This window comes from Malaclemys terrapin, chromosome 13, assembly GCF_027887155.1.
Source record: "Malaclemys terrapin pileata isolate rMalTer1 chromosome 13, rMalTer1.hap1, whole genome shotgun sequence".
NCBI classification, from domain to species: Eukaryota; Metazoa; Chordata; order Testudines; family Emydidae; genus Malaclemys; species Malaclemys terrapin.
In genome coordinates, this window is record NC_071517.1 from 44,688,114 (window position 1) to 44,708,926 (window position 20,813).

The 20,813-nt window shown below is 52.3% G+C and overlaps 1 protein-coding gene across 1 annotated transcript; it reads left to right on the forward strand.

The window, feature by feature from the left end:
• The first annotated feature begins 3,005 nt into the window (after positions 1-3,005).
• On the forward strand, positions 3,006-12,453 carry LOC128847311 (C-type lectin domain family 2 member B-like). The gene is made up of 5 exons (XM_054046707.1): positions 3,006-3,164; positions 3,527-3,631; positions 5,012-5,199; positions 8,829-8,932; positions 11,312-12,453. Exons 1-5 carry the CDS (start codon positions 3,113-3,115, stop codon positions 11,451-11,453), a joined length of 591 nt encoding a protein of 196 aa, XP_053902682.1. The 5' UTR covers positions 3,006-3,112; the 3' UTR covers positions 11,454-12,453.
• Positions 12,454-20,813: the final 8,360 nt, after the last annotated feature.

Below are 20,813 nucleotides of genomic sequence, written 5' to 3' on the forward strand. Positions count from 1 at the left end.
GTAAGTGGCTCTTGCTAACTGCTACTCCTTGAACTTTGTTATGCTGGGAAGGGGTCTGGGAAACAGGTTTGGTCCCTAAGCAAATCTCAAAGCCGCCATCAACTGACTCGGGCTCCCAGGACTCATGCTACAGGGGTAATAAAAGCAATGTAAACTTTCCCGCTTGGGCTGGAGCCCAGGCTCTGAACCCTGGTGAGGGTTGGTTTGTTTTTTGCAGTGTAGACGTACCCTAGTGTCCCTCTAGCCCCCTGAGCACAGTTCTTGCTCTTTTCAAAATCCTCCACTTTGGCTGTCTTGTCACACTGATAGGTGTTAAGTGACTACCACCAAGTGAGCCTTTCATCCAAAGACAATCCCACATGTGGTTAAAGCCAGTGGATGGCCAAACACTTTCAGACTGACTGGAAGGAGCAACTAAGCCCCTCTTATGTAGAAGTGAGAGCTACAAACCATGGAGGGACTGCCCAAGGCTCATGGCAGGGAAGATCTAAGCTGCTTGGGCCGAGGGGTGTCCCTGATTGCAAATGCAGGGATGAGGATATCAGTAGCAGATTGTGTATTAGAGGCAAAAAGCCAGAGGAAACCATTGTGAGTGTGAAAGGAAACAGAGAGACAGGGCTTTCTGGGCACAGAACTCCCTGGAAGGGCAGACGTGGGGAATCCGAGCAAGGAACTTGCCGGCTATTGTTTGTTTTTCCCGTGTTCAAAGGAACAGGACTTTGTGGGCATTTTTTGTGAATAAACATGATCACACTGAGAACAGACCCAACTGATATAATTGATTTCTCCTATTAATGGAAATAACCCTGCAAGGCCCTGAATACTGGTGAACCACTCAGGCCAAAAGGGTTAACCATATCTTCCTGGGGCTGAACACAGAATCCCAGAAATGTTGAAATATTTTGTTTCAAGTCAATTTAACATTAATCTGCATCTTCCTATGCATCTCCCCTCATGGGAGTTGTAGTTCGGGTGCCTCGTGCCTTCATTTTTCCCTATGGGCTAGGCTCCCTGGCTGGACTACATCTCCCATGATGCATCCATGGTAACGTGACTCCAGTGATGCACCACACAACAGGAAGACCCTGGTGCATCATGGGACATGTAGTCCAGCCAGAGAGCCCGTCCCAGAGAGGCGAATGGGAGCATGAAGCATCCGAACTTCAACTCCCCTGAGGCACCACGGCGGCTCAGGCAGACACAGATTAACATTGAACCAACCCAAAACAAAATGTCCCATTTTGGTTTTCCCGAAGGAAAACTGAGACAAAAAATTGGCAACTTTGAAATGTTCCTGCGGGAAATTTTGATTTTTCTGGAAACTGCATTTTGCATCAGAAATTCAGTTTGATGGGATGTTCCTGACCAGCTGTTGTAGAGGGGATTAGCTACTGCTGGATCTGGCATTTAGTACAGAGAGGGAGACTGGTCCAATGATTAATTCACTAGCTAAGCACTTGGCAGCCTTGGGTTCAAAGCCCTGCTCATCACAGACATCCTGGGTAGCCTGAGACTCTCTGTGCCTCAGTTTCCCCCTCTGATAAAGGCCCTCTGTGGTGGGTCAGTGCGATAGCCAGCTGGCCTAGTGGTCAGACCAAGGCCCTCCTACTCCACTGGGTCCTAGCCCAGGTGTTGCAGTGTCCAGGCAACACGTTGGTCCACCCCCAAGTTACGCTCCCATCTGGGTGGGTTCCTACCAGGTTGTGGTTCCTTTGTGTGGTCGCAGTATCAGCTCAGTCTGCCGGGGGGACACCAATGTCCCATTCCTGTGTATCCCAGAGCCAGACGGGACTATTGGGATCATCTAGTCTGACCTCCTGGATAACGCAGGCCAGAGACTGTCCCTGAATTAATTCCTAGAGCAGCTCCATTAGAAAAACATCCAATCTTGATGTAAAATGTGTCCGTAATGGAGAATCCACTATGACCTTTGGTAAGTTGAAACAATGATTAATTACCCTCACTGGTAAAAACATACATCTTATTTCCAGTCTGAATTTGTCTAGCTTCTATTTCTAGCCAGTGGATCATGTTGTAACTTTCTCTGCTAGATTGAAGGGCCCTTTATTAAGTATTTGTTCCCCATCTAGGTACTTATAACCTAGGACCAAGTCACCCTGAACCCTCTCTTTGTAACACTAAATAAATTGGGCTCCTTGAGTCTATCACTACAAGGCAGATTTTCTAATTCTTTAATTCAGTGGTGCCTAAACTTTTCCTCTTGTGCCCCCCCCCCTACCAATAATGGAATGTGTCCACCCCTCCCCACCCCCAAGCCGGGAGCTCTATGCCCAAAAAGCCCTATCTCTCTGCTTCCCCTGGCTTTCAGCCTCCAAGACACACATGCTGCAACCAGCCTCCTAGCCCCTGCGTCTGCAAACCCTCGGCCCGCACAGCTTAGCTCCGCTGATGTGAGGGATCTCAACTCTCGAATCCGGGTCCACAGTCAGTCCTCAGACTGCAGCCACCACCCGGCAGCTCGCTGGTACCAACAGGGAATGTGGGCTGGCAGACCCTACTTCACCAGATGCCCTGCCCACAAAGCTCCTGATTGGAGGAGATTTCCGGCCTCTCTGATTGGCTCAGACTCACTATTTAAGCCAGATGGAGGCACAGGAAGTTGTCTGAGTGTCTAGGTGAAGCTGTAGCTGGCTGCTTTTAGATCCTGCCTTGTTCCAGATCCCTGTTTCTGTGCCCCACTCCTGGCTACTGACTCTGGCTCTGACCCCAACTCCTGCTTTGACCCCCTAGGCCTGACCATATATGTCCCAGTACACAACAGTCATGTGCCTTGGGTGGTCCCTCCATTGTTTGTAGCTCTCCCTCTTGAATAAAGGGACTTAATTGCTCCCTCTGAGCTTAAAAGAGGGTGCTTGGCCACCCATTGGTTCTAATGAGGCCTGTGATTGACTTTGGATGAAAGAATCATTTTATAGCACCCAATAGCAAATAACTCAGTAATTCACCACTTGCTCTTCCCCCATTCTCCATCCCTTACCCATGCTATGTGCGGCGAGAGAACATTCAGGTATCGTCAATGTAACTGTGTTTTTGTAGCCAGAAGAAGTTTCCAAAATCAAAGCCAACTTCTACCGTTAGGGGAGACATCAATATGGTGGAGCTGGTGAAGCAGGCTGAGGACGGTGACCCAGTCGGACTCAAAGGTAAAGGAGAACGATCGTATGAAGGTGGGTTCATCTTAAATACGCAGAAATTGAACCAGAGGAAGGGAGCGCTGCCCATTTGAAACCCCGCTTCCAGGAATAATAATACTTAGCACTTTTCATTGGTTGATCTCAAAAGAGATTGGTATTATTGAACCGTTTTGCATATGGGGAAACTGAGGTACAGAGGAGTGAAATGAACACAGGTCTGCTGCATTCCAGGCCAGTGTGCAATCCACTGCCTTGCTGCCTCCCCCTAAAACCTCCACCGTCTGTCTACACTATGTACTAAGCCTGGGCTCTGACTCTGAGTAGCTTTGTCCCCGAGGAATTTTAAATGGCTTTCCCCACTCCCATTGCAGACGATCCATCTTTCTCCAAGATCCAGACATTCATGGCGTGGATGGTCCTACTCATTTTCCTGATTGCCATCGGAGGATTGAGCGCCACCATATTTGTTTTCACACGTGAGTGGAAAGGGCCCAGGCTGGCTCCCTCTCCGCAACTCGGTTACACATTCTGTCCTCCCAAGTCTCTTTTCCCTTTCCCATGCAAGGCCAGATCCTGGCCCCCTTTGAGCTACTCCAGGAGCATAACTGGGATGGAAACTGACATCTCCCTAGCTAGGAATTCCCCTTCTATAGGGGAGATCCCTACTAGCGTAGACAACCCTGGCATAGGGAATGTCATGACATATGAAGTCACTATCTATGTTAAACAGGAGGGGATTATTAAAAGAAAACTGATGCAAGCTATAGTCCCAAACAAGCAGGCTTCTACACAGCTCGCTCCCCAACTTTGCCTCTCTTGTTGACCAGGGACTAGGAGGACCAGATAGCAAGTGTGAAAAATCAAGACAAGGGATGGGGGATAATAGGCACCTATATAAGACAAAGCTCCCCATAAAATCGGGACATCTGGTCACCCTACCAGAGACCTGTATCCTGTCTACGACTTGGTGCAGATCACAGAGCCATCTAGTGGCTGAATGAGACACTGCAAGTCAAGATCAGGGAACATGTGGAGGCCAGGCTGGAACTCCAGCCGGACTTCATCTCCCATAAGGCTAAGGATTGCAACGTTACACTCCCTTCACTAAAGGGGAGACCATGGTGCATCATGGGAGATGGCATCTGACCAAGGAGCCACGCCTATAGAAGAGAATGGAAGCATCAGGCACCAAGACTACAGCTCCCATGATGCACTGCATTGACATTTCCAAGTCAAAATAGTTTGGTTTTCAGACGAAACATTTGCAATTTTTTTTTTCTGTAAACTCAAAATTTTCCACATTTTTTATTCTCATCCAAATTTTTAGCAGGGAACAAGAAAAACTATCAGAGGTTTAGAACGCCTGACCTTTAACGAAAGGTTAAAAAAATGGCATGTGTTCAGTCTTGAGAAAAGAAGACTGAGAGGGGGCCGATAACAGTCTTCAACTGTGTTAAGGGCTGTTATAAAGAGAACATTGATCAATTATTCTCCATTTGCCCGGAAGGTAGGACAACTAGCGATGGGCTTCATCTGCCACAAGAGAGATTTAGGGTCGATGTTCGGAAAAACTTTCTAACTCTCAGGGTAGTTAAGCTCTTGAACAGGCTTCCAGGGGAGGTTGTGGAATCCTCATCTTGGAGGTGTTTCAGACTAGGTTGGACAAACACCTGTCAGAGATGGTCTGGGTTTACTTGGCCCTGCCCCAGGAGACTTGGTGACCTCTCATTGTCCCTTCCAGCCCAACACGTCTATGATTACAGCTGTGTCTACCCTGTTCCCGGAGCACCAGTACAACACACACACCCCCGTGATGGTGGAAGCACTAACTTGTTATTATCCTTGTGCATTACCAGGAGCTGCCATCAAACCTGACATGGCCGCTCTGAGAGCGTCTGCTGCCCCCTGCTGCCCAGAAGGCTGGATCGCCTCCCAAGGAAAGTGCTACTATTATTCTGAAGCGGAAGGGAACTGGAAGTCCGGCCAGAATTACTGCGCTTCACACGGTGCCTCTCTGGCTGCAAACAGTAGCTTAGAGGCTCTGGTAAGACGGAGCCATCGAGTCCTTGTAACGGCAATAGACCAGGTTGCCCACAGCAGGAGGTGTTGGCATTAGACTGGGAAAACATAACACCGTCCAAAGCTCCGCCCACAACCCAAGCCCCGCCCACTTGTGACACCAAAGTGTCCCCGCTGGGGCAGTGGTGACCAACCCTGTTCAAAAAAATCACATCATGCCCCCCTCCAAAAAAAATCATGGGATTTGGCTTAAAAATCACGGCATTTTGAAAGCCATGCTAAGCTTGGCTTTTGAAGCCAAGTTCACGAGTGGGCTGGTGCCTGTGAACGTCCAGGGCAGCACCGCCTGGGCGAGACAAAGTCTCTTTTTATACAGCCACGCACCGGATTTCAGGGGTTCTTTAATTCCCCAGACAAAGGTTGAACAAGACCCCAGTGGCTTGAAGTTGATGTCACAAAATCCCAACCGGAAATGACAATTCTTAACGGTGAAGCTAATTATCTAGTGGCACAAGCTCCGCAAGGGACGTGGTAAATTCCCCATCACCGCGGTGTCTAAATGAAGATCGCGGTTCTTTCAGCGGGATCCCTGGTGTGCGGGTGTCCCTGTTCCCCCTTTCATGAGCCCTGGTACATGGTGCCTCCCTCTGCCCCTATTCCGGATCCCCACCGCGTGGGTGCTCCCATCCCCCACACAGGGTCTCCGGTGGGTGGGTGTATAAGAAGAGACCGGCTCTCACTGTCTTGCCCAGGCTACGCTGCAGGGGCTGTTCACAGGCGCGATCCCACTACAGATCGGCGCGGGAGTTTCGACCTGCTCCGTTCCTGACCTGGGCCGGTTCACCCCTCCCTAGGCAACCTGGGGACCCCAAACTTCCCAGAGATCATCGCACTGATCACACGTGCTCCGCCTCTCAACGGGGGGTCACAAGCGGCAATGGGGGTGTGGGGGGGGGGCGTGAGGCTTTGAAGAACCTGGAGGCAGCGCTCCGGCTAGTCAGGTACCGGAATGGTGACGTCAGCGCTTGTCTGGGAGCTGCTCCTAACGCTGTGGCTGTGGGAAGGATCCGGCTTCTGCTCCCACATGTGTCTGCGGGGCTTCACAGCCTGTCCCTGGCCTGATGCCCCCGCCCCCACGAGCTGTCCTGAGCCCGATGGCACAAGCCAGCAGAATGAGATTGTTCCCAATAACTAGCCCCATGGAAATCGCCTCCACCATTGTCTGTCTCCACTCCTCGCACACTGCAGCCCTTCAAGGCCCACAGTCTCTGTCCACTTCCTGAGACACACACACACCCGACTGTTGTCACTGAGACATTTTCACTCTTTTATAGTAAGTGTCAAGAGGCATGAACATGTTTAACTTCAAAGAAGGGCTCATCGGCCTGAAAAGGGTGAGAAAATCTGCCCTGTAGTATTAACATCCGCTCTCCAATGAGACTGATTCTCTCTGATCCTCTGCAGGGAGCATTGCAGTGATTTGTGCTCGACGTCCAATCCCTGCTGATTTATCTAGTACTTGAAATCTTGCCCATTTGCTGACTTGAGCATGAGGCACTAGGAAGCTATAAGGGAGGTGCATTATTGGGGACAAGATTTTTACTTCTATGCTTAGATGAAATGGGTGGAGGAGCAACATTACTAGTCTCAGAGTAGAGCACCAGAAAGAGTTAATCCATGACTGGTACCAGTCACTGCCATGGACTTTCCATTGCCGACCAGAATCCACTCCGAAGCAACCGTTCCGCCTCATTGTACAATCAGGGTTAGGGTTAAGATTTCTAGGCCACTTCATCCTATGTAAAGTCAGTCTGGGGCGCCCCCTGCAATCTAAGTCACGGCTTTCTGGGTGCGCTGTTTATGTTCTGACTTGGTGACACATTATAAAATAGAGACACGGGGTCATTACATCATAACACACCCAGAAAGTCATCAGTGTGGAAGTAGGGATATGGGGGGTTCTGCTGCACCCCCTGGCTTGAAGTGGTTTCCATCATATCCAGGGTTTACAGTTTGGCTCTCAGCCCCCCCACTATACAAATGGTTCCAGCCCCCCGACAGACAGTTCTGATTTGTCCTTTCTTGGCTTTGCAGAAAATAGGACAGGCCCGTGCAAATTGTGATTGCCTTGTACATTTTGAAACAGTGTAACAAATCCACTGGCTGTTGAAAACAGATACAAAATCACAGCTCCCCACACACTGAGGGGATGAGAAACTTGGGGGAAGAGAGCCATTCACAGTTTGACCTAAAGGAGACTTTCCTCTGTTGAAACACCCCCACTTCGACAGTATTTCACAACTAGGAGATGTTTTCAGATGTTAGGGGAAGGACTTTACTATCCTTTGTACTGACTAATATATACCAGAAATCTCATCTGGGCTCCGAGCCGACTCTCCCACAGTCTGAAGTCAGTAGCCACTTTGCCATGGGTCCAGTTTCAGACCCACGCACTCCTCGCTGAAGTCCAGGGATGAGAAGCACCCCTTAGCATGCTCCATATTCTCTTGCTTTGTCAACGAAAAAAGCTTCATTTTAAACTTATTTTCTTACCAGTAATAATGATGGAGTCGAAAAACGTCTTTCATGTTAATTTTGCAGTGAAAGGAGCAAGTGATTTCGTTTTGCCTTTCCAAGGGGGCTTCTCTGCATGCTCCATAGAGTAGCTCTAAAGTGGTTGTAATCAATATCAAAAGTTTTGGTATTTTTAAAGAATATTATAAGGATACAACAAAATGTCATAGAAATGTCATCTTCAGTGAAACATGCACTTCATCTCTTTTATAACTGTGCAATCACGAAGGCAGCCAGTGGTGGGGTTGTGTCGTGTTATCTGGCCTCAGTCTGAAGACTGTCCAATAAGGGATCGCTGGTATTTTTCCATGTTTCTCTTCTGGAGCCACCTTCCTCACATTTCCCCTTACAGGCAGTTATCAAGACAGCCAGGCCTGGAGGGCGGAGAGCGTCAGGCAGGGAGGGTTGGGTCGGTTGGTCACCCCACCCCACCCTGTGTGGGAGAGGGGTACGGGAGTGTGTGTGCGTGTCACCCCTCCCTGTGTGAACCCTGAAGCCTGAAAGATAAGAAGGTATATAAAAAGAATCGAACTACACAGCATTTCTTTTTAACAGGGGCTCAGTCAACTGTTACAATTAGGAAAAAGTTCCTAACTGTCAGGGTGGTTAAACACTGGAATAAATTGCCTAGGGAGGTTGTGGAATCTCCATCTCTGGAGATATTTCAGAGTAGGTTAGATAAATGTCTATCAGGGATGGTCTAGACAGTATTTGGTCCTGCCATGCGGGCAGGGGACTGGACTCGATGACCTCGCGAGGTCCCTTCCAGTCCTAGAATCTATGAATCTATGAAACTCACTGTTAATTTGAACGTTTCTGCTGCATAGTTCTGGCCAATTGCCGTTGAACTCGCTTGAATACCAGTAATTTTACCAGGTGTCCTGTACTCAGCACAGGGAAATATGGTCACCCTATTTAGGTGCCCAACTCCCATTGAGTGACCTGGTGGCCTCCATTAGCGCCTTCCAACATAACAGCCTGTTACAATCCATGGCCACATAGGGACCATAAACAGACAGTGAAGGAATGGGTGGCGGAGAGGGACACGTATGACGTGCGATTTCCCTTTGCGTTATTCAGAAAACTGCAATGCACCATAAAGGCGTCTCCAATCACTGGGTTGGACTCCGGAGGGAACCGGGCCAGCCCTGGAGATGGGTGGATGGTGCTGCATTCAACCACCTGTGAGTCCCTTTCTTTCTGACTGCACACAGGGGGGAGGGAGTCAGGATTGAGGGGATCCACACCATGATATAGGGCAACTATGGCCAGAGCCCCACCACCACCTGGGAGCCTCAGGGAAGCCCCATTTCCAGAGAGGCAGCAGCCATCTTTTCCCTCTCCGGAAGTGGCAGCAGGGGCCTGTCTACTCCCAGAGAGGTACTGGTGGAAGCAGTGGGATCTGTCAAAACTTTGCCCAACAGCTGGGCCTACTGCTCTCCTCTTTCCTTCCCCACAGCGCCCCCTGCTGGGGTGGGGTTAGCATGGGCTGTACCTACTAGCAGGGATCCAACACACTGTCTGTCATCTGTGTATAGGTCACGGCTGGGAGTTTACAGCAGCAGCCAGCATCAGCCTGGGCCGAGGCTGATGTCATTAGAGAAGTATTACACAAGAGATATGCCTGTATCTGTGCACATATTGGAGCTGGCCGGGACTTTCCCAATGCAGCGTTTTTCCATCACACAAAGCCAATGGATTAAAGGGGAGGAATAGCTCAGTGGTTTGAGCATTGGCCTACTAAACCTAGAGTTGCGAGTTCAATCTTTAAGGGGGCCACTTAGGGATCTGTAACAAAAAATTGGTCCTACTAGTGAAGGCAGGGGAATGGACTCAACAACATTTCAAGGTCCCTTACAGTTTTATGAGATAGGTGTATCTCTATTTATTATATTAAACCCTTAGCAAAACCATGTGGGTTTCAAAAAAATTTCATTTTGAAAGAAAAATGGAAGAAAAAGTGTTTTGACCTTTTTGGAACGGAACAGTTGGATTTCCCATTTCAAAATGCTGTCTCCATTCCGTTTTTTAATTGTATATAAAACAATTCTTTTAAAAGTCAAAATCAGAACAAAATGTTTCAATTGTCCCGAAATAACGACGACAAAAACTCTGCATTGTTTTGCAGGACATTTCTTTTTGTTTTCTTCCATTTTGGAAGAGAAAACATTTAAAACTCGGCTATTTTCCTACAAATTGAAAAATCTACTTCCCACCCCACTATAGTGCGTATGGAGATGGCTCACATAAAGAGCGCCATCTAGTGGCACTTAAGAATACGTAACATTTTTCACATACCCCAAGTTTACTCCGAGTCGTTCTATGCTCCCCTCTACTGATTGGAACATATAGAGGAATTATGGATCTTCTACAGGCTTTAAGCTAAGAGGGGTTGGTCTTTTAGCTCAGGCAATAGAGGTGCCAGCACTTAGACCCAGAACTCCCAAATTCGATCCCCGCTTCTGTCAACCACACACAGGGGTGTCCTTATATTCACAGTTTTGTAGGACCAATAAAGTTATTGTTGTCATGCACCACAAACAGCTTCTGGATGGCACGGCTCTTAATGTGGTGCCAGCAGTGGGAGGACTTTAATTCTTTGGGGTTACTGGCCAGAAACACTGTGCTACTTCTGCAAGGGCTGTGAGCAGCATTTGTGCTCTCGGAGCCTATATTAGGTGTAGCAGCCTGCATGGAACTTGGAGGGAGAAGCACAGATTGCAGCGGGGAAGAGTTTGGAGGAAGCACCAGGCAGTCGGTCTGTGTGCACATGGCTGGAATGTTAGCTGCAGTCACAGCACCTCTGTCAATTGTTCTCTTAACAAAGAGCCAGTTTCGTTTAAGAACATGGACAGTGTCACTAGCCTAGCACAAACCCCCAGCGTAGGAGACCCGCACCGGCGTAATACAGGGCTTGGCCTAGTATTTAAACCTGGTGCAGGGCACTGACACTGATTGAATGTCTTCGCTGCAGAGTTAACTTGCATCGGAGCACAGGGATTATCTTAGCAGCCCTACCTGAATTATTGGGTTAGCCGGTGCAGCGCTCCCCTCCCCAGTGTGTGTCACTCGGACTTCTGAGGACGTATCCCCTGGGTCTTTGTACTTCAATAAGCCAAGACGCTCTGATTCTTTCCCAATGAATTGTGGGAGAACATGTCTGTCCTTTCTGGGCACATGGCGGGAGAATTGTGGGAAGGCATTGGCAGATGATCAGCACTCGAGGGGTATCGCTTGTGTCCACACCACAAAGCGGACGGGTTACCAGCTCAGGGGACAGCAGCCAGGCCAGCTAGCCTGGGTTGAAAGCACCACGAAACTCAGCCAAGAGGATTGTGGGGGCATGTAGGGGGGTCAGGATAACACTTCAGTGAAGAGATATATACCTTGGGGGAATGATTGGGTGTAGCTACATCAGCACAAAGATTCCCCCTGCACTGTTAAAACGTGTCCCTTATCCCTCATTTGTCTGGCTTTGCCTTCCAGCCAGTTGTTCTTGGTGTGCCTTTTTCCGCTAGGTTCACCGGGGCCTTTGGGATTAATCCTCTTCCTCTCCATTGCAGCTTTGAGGTCAGAGGAGCCGGACTCTGCGCTTACCTGGATGATGGCGTTGTGAACAGCGCGGGCTGCGACACCGAGAGGAAGTGGGCCTGCAGCAAGCCCGACGGACAGACGGGGGGGAAGCAGAGAGACCCAAAGTGTTAAGAGCAGCCAAACTGCAGGCTTAGGCTACAGCGTGACTGTAATAATAGCCCCGTGGCGGGAACCAGGTTGGACCTCTCTGGACGACGCCAGAGCAAATCTTGGCAGTTTACCTCTAACTAACATTATTCTCTAAACGTCACCGTCATAGACTGCGAGGACAGACAGATCCGTAGTCATCGAGAAGCCTAGTGCTAACATCTGACAATTCTGAAGGATCTGATTTTTAAAACAAGTGATCTTTTTAACCAAGCCACAGGAAATCATAAGAACACAAGAACGGCCATCCTGGGTCAGACCAAAGGTCCATCTAGCCCAGTATCCTGTCTTCCGACAGTGGCCAATGCCAGGTGCCCCAGAGGGAATGAACAGAACAAGGAATCATCAAGTGATCCATCCTGTCGCCCATTCACAGCTTTGGCAAACAGAGGCTAAGGACAACATCCCTGCCCAGCTTGGCTAATAGCCATTGATGGACCGATCCTCCATGTATTTATCTAGTTCCTTTTTGAACTCTGTTATAGTCTTGGCCTTCACAACATCCTCTGGCAAAGAGTTCCACAGGTTAACTGTGTGTTGTGTGAAGAAATACTTCCTTTTGTTTGTTTTAAACATGCTGCCTATTAATTTCATTTGGTGACCCCTGGTTCTTGTGTGATGAGAAGGAGTAAACAACACTTCCTTATCTACTTTCTCCACACCAGGCATGATTTTATAGACCTCTATCATATCTCCCCTCAATCATCTCTTTTCCAAGCTGAAAAGTTCCAGTCTTATTAATCTCTCCTCGTACCTTTTTGCCTCTCACTGCTTCTTTTACTTTGTTGTTTAGCCACTGTGGCACTTTTTTGGTTCTCTTACTGTGGTTTTTAATTTGGGGTACACCTTTAAGTTGAGCCTCTATTATGGTGTCTTTTTAAAGTTTCCCTGCAGTTTGCATGCACTTCACTTTTGGTGCTGTACCTTTTAATTTCTGTTCAACTAATGTCCTCATTTTTGTGTAGTTCCCCTTTCTGAAATTAAATGCTACAGTGTTGGGCCACTGTGGCGTTTTCCCCGCCACTATTACCAAGTGGTCCAGCTATACCAGTGGTCGCCAATCTTTTTACACCCAAGATCACTTTTTGAATTTAAGGGCAACCCAGGCTCTGCCCTGCCCCTTCCCCGAGTCCCGCCCCTTACCCAAAGCCCCCCCCCTCTATTCCCACCCCATTGCTCGCTCTCCCCTACCTTCACTCACTTTCACCAGGATGGGGTAGGGGGTTGGGGTTCGGGAGGGGGTGCAGGCTCTGGGCTGGGGCCAAGAGGTTTGCAGTGTGGAAGGGGGCTCTGGGCTGAGCCTGGGGCAGGGGATTGTGGTTCAGGAGGGGCTGAGGGGTGCAAGCTCTGGGAGGGAGTTTGGGTGCAGAGGGGGCTCTGGGCTGGGGCAGAGTATTGGGGGTGCAGGGTGCTGAATCTGGGAGGGGGCTCAGGGCTGGGGGCTTGGGGTGCAGGAGGGGGCACGGGGTGCTGGCTCCAGAACGGGGCTCAGGGCTGGGGGTTGGGGTGCAGGAAGGGGTATAGGGTGCTGGCTCCGAGAAGGGGGGCAGGGCTGGGGCAGGGGGTTGGGGTGCAGGAGGAGGTGCGAGGTGCTGGCTCGAGAAGGGGTCTCAGGGCTGGGGGTTGGGGTGCAGGAAGGGGTATGGGGTCCTGGCTCCGAGAGGGGGTTGGGGTGCGGCCTCCCACCGGGCAGCACTTACCTTGGGCGGCCCCCAGTCGGCGGTGCAGCAAGGCTAAGGCAGCCTCCCTGCCTGCCCCGACCCATGTGGCTTCTGGAAGGAGCCAACATGGCCCTGTGGCCCCTGGGGAGGGCACGTGGCTCTGTGCACTGCCCCTCTCTGCCAGCACCTTCCCCACAGCTCCCATTGGCCACAGATCCCCGTTCCCAGCCAATGGGAGCTGCAGAGGCGGTGCTTGCAGGCAGGAGCAGCACGCGGAGGGAGACTTCAGGGCCACGCAGCCGCACTGGCCGCACCTGGGAGCAGTGTGGGGGCCAGGGTAGGCAGGGAGCACGGCCACCACGCTGCGCCACCAGAGATCATGATTGCCAGGGAGATCCTCTAGGATCGCCCAGTCACTTGCGATCCACCGCTTGGTGACCACTGATATAGATGGTGATCACGTCACCACTTCACCTTCTCTTTGTGGAGAGATGGAGCCCTTTGAGTCTAGCACTGCAGGTGGGTTTTCAAATCCTTTAACCGTTCTTGTGGCTCTTCTCTGACCCCTCTGCAATGTATCAACGTCCTTCCTGAACTGTGGGCACCAGAACTGGACACGGGATTCCAGCAGCGGTCGCAGCAGGGCCAAATCCAGAGGTAAAATAACCTCTCGGCTCCTACTCGAGATTCCCCTGCTTATATGTCGCAGGATCTCACTGGCCCTTTTGCCCTCAACGTCTCGCTGGGGGCTCGTGTTCAGCTGCTTGTCCCCATGACCCCCAAATCTTTGTCAGAGTCACTGCTTCCATCCCTAGCCATATCCACCCATCTATCCCCATCTACGTCCCTGCCTCCCTCCATCTGGCCAGCCATCCCCATATGCATCCCTCCTTCTATCCATCCCTCCTTCCATCCCTCCACACACGCATCCCTCCTTCTATCCCTCCCTCCCTCCCTCTATCCCCACACGCATCCCTCCTTCTATCCCTCCCTCCCTCCATCCCTCCTTCCATCCCTCCACACACGCATCCCTCCTTCTATCCCTCCCTCCCTCCCTCTATCCCCACATGCATCCCTCCTTCTATCCCTCCCTCCCTCCATCCCCACATGCATCCCTCCTTCTATCCCTCCCTCCCTCCATCCCTCCCTCCATCCCCACACGCATCCTTCTTTCTATCCCTCTCCAGGGGCACATGACACGGCCCCCAGCCCCCACCACCCCTAGTGACAGCCCGCAGGGCTGGGGGTTGGGGGTCGGAGCAGCCGGGTATGGCCAGGTGGGGTTACAGCGCGTGCTGCTGGCTGGCACCGTCGGACCAGCCTGATCAGTCACTGGGCTGAGAGACTGTCCAGGGCTGGATATTGTTAAATGCAGAAAATAGGAGTTTGGGCAAAATCAGGGGTGACTGGACATATTCGGGGATCTGTGGGACTAAGTACTACCCTTAGGAGGGGGTAGAGTGTACTACCCACAAACTCATATACATACACACACACAGAGCACGCCTAATTCCTATCACCAGAGGGCAATGCTAACACAGAGAGAGAGATTTTGTTAGTCTCTAAGGTGCCACAAGTACTCCTGTTCTTCTTTTTACAGAGAGAGAGAGAGAGCACGCCCAGGTCTCTATTCTCACCACCAGAGGGCAGTGCTAACACACACACACACACACACACACACACACACACACACACACACACACACACACACACACACACACACACACACACACACACACACACACAGAGTGAGCCCAGGTCTCTATTCCCACCAGCAGGGAGCAGTGCTAACACACACACACACACACACACACACACACACAGAGCGAGCCCAGGTCTCTATTCCCACCAGCAGGGGGCAGTGCTAACACACACACACCTCCCAGTTCTCTATTCCCACCAGCAGGGGGCGGTGATGCTCTCTCATGTCACAGCAGGGTTGCAGAACTGGGCCTTGGGTTATTTTCTCACTAGCATGTGACCCCCTGCACCCCATGGGCCCAGGGTCAGGCTCAGTGTTACAGTTTCTCTGGGCCTGTCCCACAGGCCAGGGGCTGGCGTGCATCTGCGGGGGGGAAGAGGGGGGAAATCCAGCACAGTGGGTTTGAACCCCGGCGAGCCCCTAAATCCTTTGTGATGTTTCAAAGGGATCCAGAATTGTCCTTCCCCCAGCTCATCCTCAGGTGCTGCTGTGAGGCTAGGACCTGCTGCCCCTCCCCAGAGCTGGCTGCATCTCAGCACAGGTGAGCCATCCTCGTGCAGTGTCGCTGTGCAGCTTTTCCCCAGCCACCCCTCCCCAGAGCTGGCTGCATTATCACAGCCAGTGCTTTGCGATCTATTGGTCTGTTCACACCCACGGGTGCCCCTTTCCCCTGGCTCAGTCCCACAAACACCTGCGTCATGGGGCACGTCAGGGACACTCAGTCCCGGCCAGTCCTGGAACAATCAGCCAGGGCTACGTCCGGTTAATATCGGCCTGGGGCTGCGCCCCGGCCCCCAGCCTCCTGTGTGAACGGGGCCATCAGGACGCAGGGGGCTGTTAATGAGTGACTGGGCCCCATTCCCCCTGCAGCGCAATGAGCTGTAATTAACAGGCTGGACAGGACAGGGGGTGACTGGGCAGCAAAGAATGGGAGGGGGGCAGGTTAGATCTAGTGTCAGCCTGTCACACACACAGGGTCCCCCCCGCTGAGCCAGCCAGTCCCCCAACCCTGGGCCCAGATGGGAGCCAGCGCCCCCTAGAGGGGAAAGGCCCCGTATCCCGTTCCCCAGCCCCACACCCATGTCTAACACGCTGGAGAGAAATTAGAGGCTGAAGCTCAGTGGAAGTGCCCCCCCCCCCCCCCCCCCGGAGTCCCTGGCCTGCAAACCCGTCCACCCCCCCGGGGCCTGCAGGGAAAGGACGGGATGGCGACATGCGCTCGCTCAGCCGTGCTCTGCATGACCCTCCGTGCGCTCACACCACACGCTGACTCACCGGCCACTGCTGGACGGCCACCACAGGGGACTCCGGTGACCAAAGCAGACCGGGAAAGCAGGGCTGAACTTGGGAATGGGGATAGATAGATAGATAGATGGGGTGGATGCAGGGCTGCCCAGAGGATTCAGGGGGCCTGGGGCAAAGCAATTTTGGGGGGCCCTTCCATAAAAAACAGTTGCAATACTATAGAATACTATATTCTCGTGGGGGCCCCTGCAGGGCCCGGGACCTGGGGCAAATTGCCCCACTTGCCCCCCCCCCCTCCGTCTGGGCAGCCCTGGGTGTATGGGGATAGATAGATAAATAGATAGATAGATAGATAGATAGATAGATAGATAGATAGATAAGAACAGCCGTAGTGGTTCAACCCAATGGTCTATCTAGCCCAGTATCCTGTCTTCCGACAATGGTCAGTGCCCGGTGCTCCAGAGGGAATGAACACAACAGAGAATCATCAAGTGATCCATCCCCTGTCGCCCATTCCCAGTTTCTGGCAGTCAGAGATTTAGGGACACACAGAGCATGGGGTTGCATCGCTAGCCATCCTGGCTAATAGCCATCGATAGACCTGTCCTCCATGAGCTTATCTCATTCTTTTTGACCCCAGTTACACTTTTGACCTACACAACATTCCGCAGCAAGGAGTTCCACGGGTTGGCTGTGCATTGTGTGAAGAAATACTTCCTTTTCTTTGTTTTGAACCTGCTGCCGATTCATTTCGTCAGGTGACCTCTAGCTGTTTTGTTCAGAGAAGGGGTAAATGACACTTCCTTATTTGCTTTCTTCACGACTTTATCGACCTCTGGCATAGTCATCTCCGTCTTTTTAATGTCTCCTCATCTGGAAGCTGTTCCAGCCCCCTCGTCACTTGCGTTGCCCTGCTCTGTACCTTTGCTGAGACAGGGCCTGGGCACTGGGTATAAGAGCCGTGGGGCGGCTAAGCCTCCGCAAACAGGGCAAGACATGCAGGATGTGGGGCACCTCCCTGTGGAGGGCCCCCGGCCGCTGCCTTTCCAGCGCAGCGGCCGGACCCTCCTGAGAAGTGGGGGGGCCACGGCCGCCTGGATTGTGACCCCGCCCCTTGCTCTGCCCTGAGGCCCTGACCTCTCTTGGCCTCTTCCCCTGTGGCCCCGCCTATGCTCCGCCTCTTCCCACAAGGCCCCGCCCTCGTTCCGCCTCTTCCCACGAGGCCACCCCGTCCGTCGCTCACTCCCTCTTCCCCCGTTGCTCGCCCTTAATGCAGGAGGGGGCAGAAGGAGCGAGTGACGGCTAGACGGGGGCTCGGGGGTGGAGAGGAGCGAGTGGCCGGCAGGCAGTCTGTGGGGGCCTCAGTGGGGCGGAGAGGAGCAGGAGGGGGATCTCAGAGGAGTGGGCGGGGGAGAATGTAGCAAGGGGCAGAATGGAGCAAGCTATGGGTGAGGGAGGCCTCGGGGAAGAGGCGGAGTAGGGGCGGGGCTTCTAGGGAAGACCTCGATTGGGGGCAGGGCCTTGGGGCAGAGCGGGGAGCGGAGCCATGGTCCTGGCACCAGTGGACCACCGCTTCTAGGACCTTCCAGCGCTCACACTCACCCTTCCCAAGTGCCAGAGTCACACACTGCCAATGAGCTGGGGCGACCACATCTGCACCCAGTATTCAGGGTGTGGGCGCACCAGGGATTTATCTAGAGGCAACATGATCTTTTCTGTCTTATTCTCTCTCCCTTCCTTGATGATTCCCAACATGCTGTTCGCTTCTTTGACCCCGCTGCGCATTGAGTGGAGGATTTCAGAGAACGATCCACAGTGACGCTGAGACCTTTCTTGAGCAGTAACAGCTCATTTAGACCCCGTCATTGTGTATGTCTAGTTGGGATTGTGTTTCCCAATGTGCATCACTTTGCATTTATCAACATTGAATTTCATCTGCCATTTGGTTGCCCAGTCACCCAGTTTTGTGAAATCTTTTTGTAGCTCTTCGCAGTCTGCCTGGGACTGAACTATCCTGAGTAGTTTCGTATCATCTGCAAATTTTGCCACCTCACTGTTTATGCCTTTTCCCGGATCATTTATGAATATGTTGAATAGGACTGAGCCCAGAACAGATCCATGGGGGACACCACTATTTACCCCTCTCCATTCTGAAAACTGTCCATTTATTCCTACCCTTTGTTTCCTGTCTTTTAACCAGTTACTGATCCATGAGAGAACCTTCCCTCTTATCCCATGACAGCTTACTTTGCTTAAGAGCCTTTGGTGAGGGACCTTGTCAAAAGCTTTCTTGACAGTCCAAGTACCCTATATCCACTGGATCCCCGTGTCCACATGCTTGTTGACCCCCCTCACATAAATCTTATAGTGAGACATAATTACCCTTTACAAAAGCTGCGTTGACGCTTCCCCGACATCGTGTTCATCGATGTGTCTGATGGTTCTGTTCTTTACGATCGTTTCAACCAGTTTGCCCAGGACTGAAGTCAGGCTGACTGGCCTGTAATTGCCAGGATCACCTCTGGAGCCCTTTTTAAAAATTGGCGTCACATTAGCTCTCCTCCAGTCATCTGGTCCAGAAGCAGATTTAAATGACTGGTTCCATATCTGTTAGCGGTTCTGCAATTTCACATCTGAGTTCCTTCAGATCTCTTGGGTGAAGCCCAGCTGGTCCTGGTGACTTATTGCTGTTTAGTTTATCAGCTGGTTCCAAATCCTCCTCTAACGACACCTCAATCGGGGACAGTTCCTCAGATTTGTCACCTAAAAACACTAGCTTAGGGGTGGGAAAGTCCTTCACATCCTCAGCCGTGAAGACTGATGCGAAGAATTCTTTTAGCGTCGTCTCAACGGCCTTGTCCTCCTTGAGCGCTCATCCGGGGGTGTTTGCCTCGCTTCCTGCTGCTGACGTACACAAAGCAATTTTTGCTGTTCATTTTTCTGTCTTTGGCTAGTTGCTCTTCAAATTCATTTTTGGCCTCCTGAATTATACTTTTACACTTGAAACGGAGGTGTCTGGGCATAGGTAGAGTAGACAGAGAGATGCATATGGGGATGGACAGACAGATAACTGGGGTGTACTGGAATGGACAGATGCGACTGGACAGATGGACAGATGGGGGAGTAATATGGGGATAGACAGATAGATGGGGGTGTAGGGGCATGGGCAGATGGATAGGTATGGAGATGGACAGACAGATGGGGGTGTATAGGGTTGGATGGGGTGTAGGGGGTGGACAGACAGATAGATGGGGTGTGTGGGAATGGACAGACAGGTAGCTGGGGATGTAGGGGGTGGACAGACAGATAGATGGGGGGTGTACGGGGATGGATGTAGGGGGTGCACAGACAGATAGATGGGGGGTGTGGGAATGGACAGACAGGTAGCTGGGGATGTAGGGGATGGACAGACAGACAGATGGGGCTGTACGGGGATGGACAGACAGACAGATGGGGGTGTAGGGGGTGGACAGACAGACAGATGGGGTGTAGGGGCTGGACAAATGGACAGATTGGTGACCAGGGCTGGTGCCGGCATTTCCCCTAGGGCGGTTCACAGGACAGAGAGCTCTTTCTTGTCTTCTTTCCCCGGCGTGGAAGGGTTTTTTCCCTCTCTCCTTCTCTAGCCAGGAAGCCCCAACCTGAGACCCTCCCCCGTCTGGGGGTCCCTGAATGCTGGGCTGACCGGCTGTCTCCACACTCAGCGTGCCTGGAGGCCCAGGAGTGGGGTGGGCTGGATCATTAAATACAGCAGGGCCCCCATCTCGGACAGTGTCTGTGCAGTGCCTGGCACAACGGGGCCCTGATCTCAGCTGGGGCAGGGACTGTCTCTCGCTGTGTGTCTGTGCTGCGCCCGGCACCACGGGGCCCTGATCTCAGCTGGGGCAGAGACTGTCTCTTGCTGTGTGTCTGTGCAGCGCCCGGCACAACGGGGCCCTGATCTCAGCTGGGGCAAGGACTGTCTCTCCCTGTGTGTCTGTGCAGCACCCGGCACAACGGGGCCCTGATCTCAGCTGGGGCAGGGCCTGTCTCTCACTGTGTGTCTGTGCAGCGCCCGGCACAACGGGGCCCTGATCTCAGCTGGGGCAGGGACTGTCTCTCCCTGTGTGTCTGTGCAGCACCCGGCACAACGGGGCCCTGATCTCAGCTGGGGCAGGGACTGTCTCTCCCTGTGTGTCTGTGCAGCGCCCGGCACAACGGGGCCCTGATCTCAGCTGGGGCAGGGACTGTCTCTCGCTGTGTCTGTGCAGCGCCCGGCACAACGGGGCCTGATCTCAGCTGGGGCAGGGACTGTCTCTCCCTGTGTGTCTGTGCAGCGCCCGGCACAACGGGGCCCTGATCCCAGCTGGGGCAGGGACTGTCTCTCCCTGTGTCTGTGCAGCGCCTGGCACAATGGAGCCCTGGCTCCCAGCCCCCTGCTCTAACCACAGGACCCCATTCCCCTCCCAGAGCCAGGGAGAGAACCCAGGCATCCTGGCTCCCAGCCCCCACATTCTGACCTTCTACGCCCTGCTGCCCTTGCAGAGCCAGGCAGGCCATTGAGAGGTTGCACTTGCAAGGCCAGAAGCGAAGGGATATGACGCGCTCCCCGCTGTGTTTATTAAACATCCGAGGGGTCGTGTACGGCCCGGAGCTGTTATTCCAAAGTCGGAGATCTTGGCATGGCGGGGCCAGAGCAAGGGTCTGCGATCTGCCCAGATCCAGCCTCCGCCGGCT

Excerpts from the sequence above, each read along its gene's own strand:
- LOC128847311 (XM_054046707.1), top strand. The coding sequence starts at position 3,113 with ATGGTGGAGCTGGTGAAGCAGGCTGAGGACGGTGACCCAGTCGGACTC. Across the intron at positions 3,165-3,526 it reads TGACCCAGTCGGACTCAAAG|ACGATCCATCTTTCTCCAAG; the intron begins GTAAAGGAGAAC and ends CTCCCATTGCAG. Across the intron at positions 8,933-11,311 it reads GGTGCTGCATTCAACCACCT|CTTTGAGGTCAGAGGAGCCG; the intron begins GTGAGTCCCTTT and ends TCTCCATTGCAG.